The sequence below is a fragment of the Marmota marmota genome, unplaced genomic scaffold, assembly GCF_001458135.2.
Source record: "Marmota marmota marmota unplaced genomic scaffold, marMar, whole genome shotgun sequence".
NCBI classification, from domain to species: Eukaryota; Metazoa; Chordata; class Mammalia; order Rodentia; family Sciuridae; genus Marmota; species Marmota marmota.
Genome location: NW_026000102.1, coordinates 4,960,555 through 4,963,588, shown reverse-complemented (window position 1 = coordinate 4,963,588; position 3,034 = coordinate 4,960,555). Strand labels below are relative to the sequence as shown.

At 57.3% G+C, this 3,034-nt stretch overlaps 1 protein-coding gene across 1 annotated transcript in view; it reads right to left on the bottom strand.

Moving 5' to 3' along the window:
* Positions 1 to 1,905: 1,905 nt before the first annotated feature.
* Gpr153 (G protein-coupled receptor 153) overlaps positions 1,906 to 3,034 on the bottom strand; it is a 7,041-nt gene continuing 5,912 nt past the window's right edge. Inside the window, exon 5 of the mRNA XM_048783563.1 lies at positions 1,906 to 1,941. Coding sequence (XP_048639520.1) covers positions 1,906 to 1,941 — 36 coding nt within the window. The remainder of the gene's footprint in view (positions 1,942 to 3,034) is intronic.

Here is a 3,034-nt window from a genome sequence, read left to right as displayed (position 1 = left end):
GCACACGGCACTGCCCACCGGGCAGGCGCGCTTTCCAAGGCCCGCGCATCTCAGAATCCCCCCTACTGCCCCGCCCACAACAGACACTGAACTCCGGCACGCCCACCCGGACGCCCCGCCCTGCTCAAGTCTTGGGAGGGATCCATTGCTTGATTTGGCCCGCGTGAAGGCTGTCCAGAGCTAACCCCAGCGCTTCTCGTGGGAGCGGTGCACTGGACAAAGACCCCTGGGCAGTATTCTGGACCCAGATCCTGCAAAACCCGGGCCTCCCGACCTCCCTGGCCGTCACACAGCCCTCGACGGCCCTCGGAGCATTCTGTGCCTGTTGCTGGTCCATAATGAGGTTATTGCCGCGCTGGGACTTGGGTGGTGAGAGACTCCCAAGTCAGTTTTTCTTCCCCAGGGCTTCTAGCAAGGGACCTCCTGGGGGTGGGGTCAGGTCTCTGACCCCACCTTCTCCTACCAGGTTGTAATTCGTAATAAAGACAGGGCGAACCCGTGTAATGGGGCAAATATTAGCTTTCTATAGGATCATTTCTTCGGGGTGCTACTCCTGCCCTGTCCGTGCTCCAGCCCCGTCTTGGTCCGATCTCAGGGAGAACGACTCACGGTGCCAGGGCGGACGGGCTCTCCCTACGCATCCTGCGAGCTCCCAGGAGGAGGGCGGAGGTAGGATCCTCCTCTTCAGCCTCGGCTTCCTGCGGGAGGGTGGGAGAGGTCGGGACAAATCCCTTTGTTGGCCACCAGGCGGCGGCCTCTCACCACCGACATAAAGGGGTGACCCCAAATTTCAGCAGGGGGGTTCTACCGCAGCAAAACCTGGCAGAACAGGTCTGAAAAGGCCTAAGTTAAGCTCCAACGGCCCAGTCCTGCTCGTTCTCTTGAATCACACTCACAGTGACTGGCGGGCTTTGGTGCCCACCCAGTGTTTCATGCTGTTGGCTCCAAGTCCCTCTCCCATGATGGGCAGGACCAGAGAGCTCTTAAAGGGACAAGTCCAACCCCAAGAAATGGCACATTGGTGAAGAAATTCAAGTTTCAGAGGGAAAGACATTTGGGTGCTGCTGGCCAGCCCTGCCATTAGATTCTGAAAGGGTGTTAATGAGACTTGGACGGCCAGGTGCAAATCATAAGGAAGTTTGTATTGGGTCCTGTACAGGAGAGAAATGCTCAGTTGTCCAAAACGAAACAAAACAAAAGAAACAAAACAAAAAACCAACAACTACAAACAGACCCCTGGCTCTGGGATGGATGGTGGTATGTAGACAGAGCTCCCTCCCCAGCTAAGTCCAGGGTCAATGTCTTTATAAACACAGCAAATAAGCCTGGAAGCTAGACAAAGTGTGGGAGAGAGCCCCAGGGTCCTCCACGTAGGGTCCTCCCCTGAAATTTCCTATCAACCAGGACTAGAGTGATTCGGGAGGACTATGTCCCCACTGCAAGTATTGCCATTGGATATGAAATTATTCAGTGAAAACCCAAGGTGACAAATAGTTTTTTTTGGGGGGGGAGGGGAGGAACAGTGGCTAGCTGATGGCCTCTGTCCCCCCATGTGATACATCTGTTCTTGAAGGCACAGCAGCATTGGCCAGGATGACCCTTCTTGTGGCTGGGGCTGGACTGCAGTCGCCCATGCCCCTTGCTCACCTGTGGCTGGCCCATCCCCATTATCCTACAGCTAGGGACCAGAGAGGCCTCTGAAGCCAAGTTGGGCAGTCATCTGCCTCTGCCCTCAGTGGCCCCTCTGGGGTTAGAACCCTGCCTGGAAGGTGAGGAAATGAGGCAGAGGGAACAAGACACAGCTGGCTCTGTGCTGGCCTTGAAACAGGTATCCACTTTGAGGGACCACTGCATGGTGGCAGTGCTATCCCTTCAAAAGGTCACAGCTATTCCTGAGCCTCTCCTTCACCCGGAAGATGTGGGCCCTGGCAGAGCCTGGGCCTGCAAGAAGGAGAGCAAAGAGAATCCCTGTCCCAGGGTGGGGGAGGGCCCTTGCTAGGGGCCCAGCCTTCAGGGTAGGTAGGGGTGAGGCCAGGGATGGGCAAGCCCACATCCCGACTTTGCTTTAGTCCTTTGAACCATGAGTCCACATCTTTCATGGTGGGAGTCACAGAGGTGGCCGACGTGGTGGGGGACAGGCAACTATGGTGGAGTAATGAGCGTGGGGACATGAATGGTGGTCACGGTGGGTGTGGTGCCAATGGTGAGGGTGCAGAAGTGTTGTGCTTAGCTAGGGTAGAGTGTGAGTCCCCAAGGAGGCAAGGGGCACTGAGAGGGAGGCCTCAGGCCTAGGGGCCACATGCTGAAGCCTGACCCTCACAAAGGACCCCTAGAGGGCCCTGACTATCTCTTACACCTGGTCCACTCAGTGGCCAGGGCACACGGACCAGACTTCAAAGAGCCCTGAGAACATGGCCACCTGTTCATCACAGATAGAAAAACTGAGGCAGAACAGGTCCCAGGCTGAGAGACCTGCTCAGAGAGATTGTTTGGGCCATGAAGACCCCTGTGCTTAAAGATACCCTCTGCAATCCACTCCCCTGAGGTGTGGCAGTTGCAGTGCAGATTGGAGGGTGGTTTCTGGTTCCAGCTTTTCCAAGGCTGGGACTTTGTTCTGATGGTGACCCCGTCTCAGGGGTCTCTGCACCTGGTCCAGCTAAGGAAGGCTGCTGCAGCCAATGTGTAGACGGCTCACTACCCAAGCCCTGCCACGCTGGTCCCAGGAGATGCTGTGCCCAGCGCAGGCGTCCAGGGCAGCCATTGTGCCCCATTGTAATACCGGCGGGGAGAAGCCAGAAGAGAGGCGCTGTGCCGCTGTTCTTTTACCCCTGAGAGGGGTGACACATGTCTGCGCGGGACACAAGTGGCATCTTTGGTACTGTGGTCCTCGCAGGCGGCCCTGCCTGCCTGGTGTTCTTGGGAGGCTCCGGTGGGCCCTAGGACGCTGAGCCCATCGAGTCCGAGTGCAGTGTGACGTAGCCCGAGGACTCAGAGGGCGAACTCAGGAAGCTGCTGGTACTGCCGCCGCCGCCCG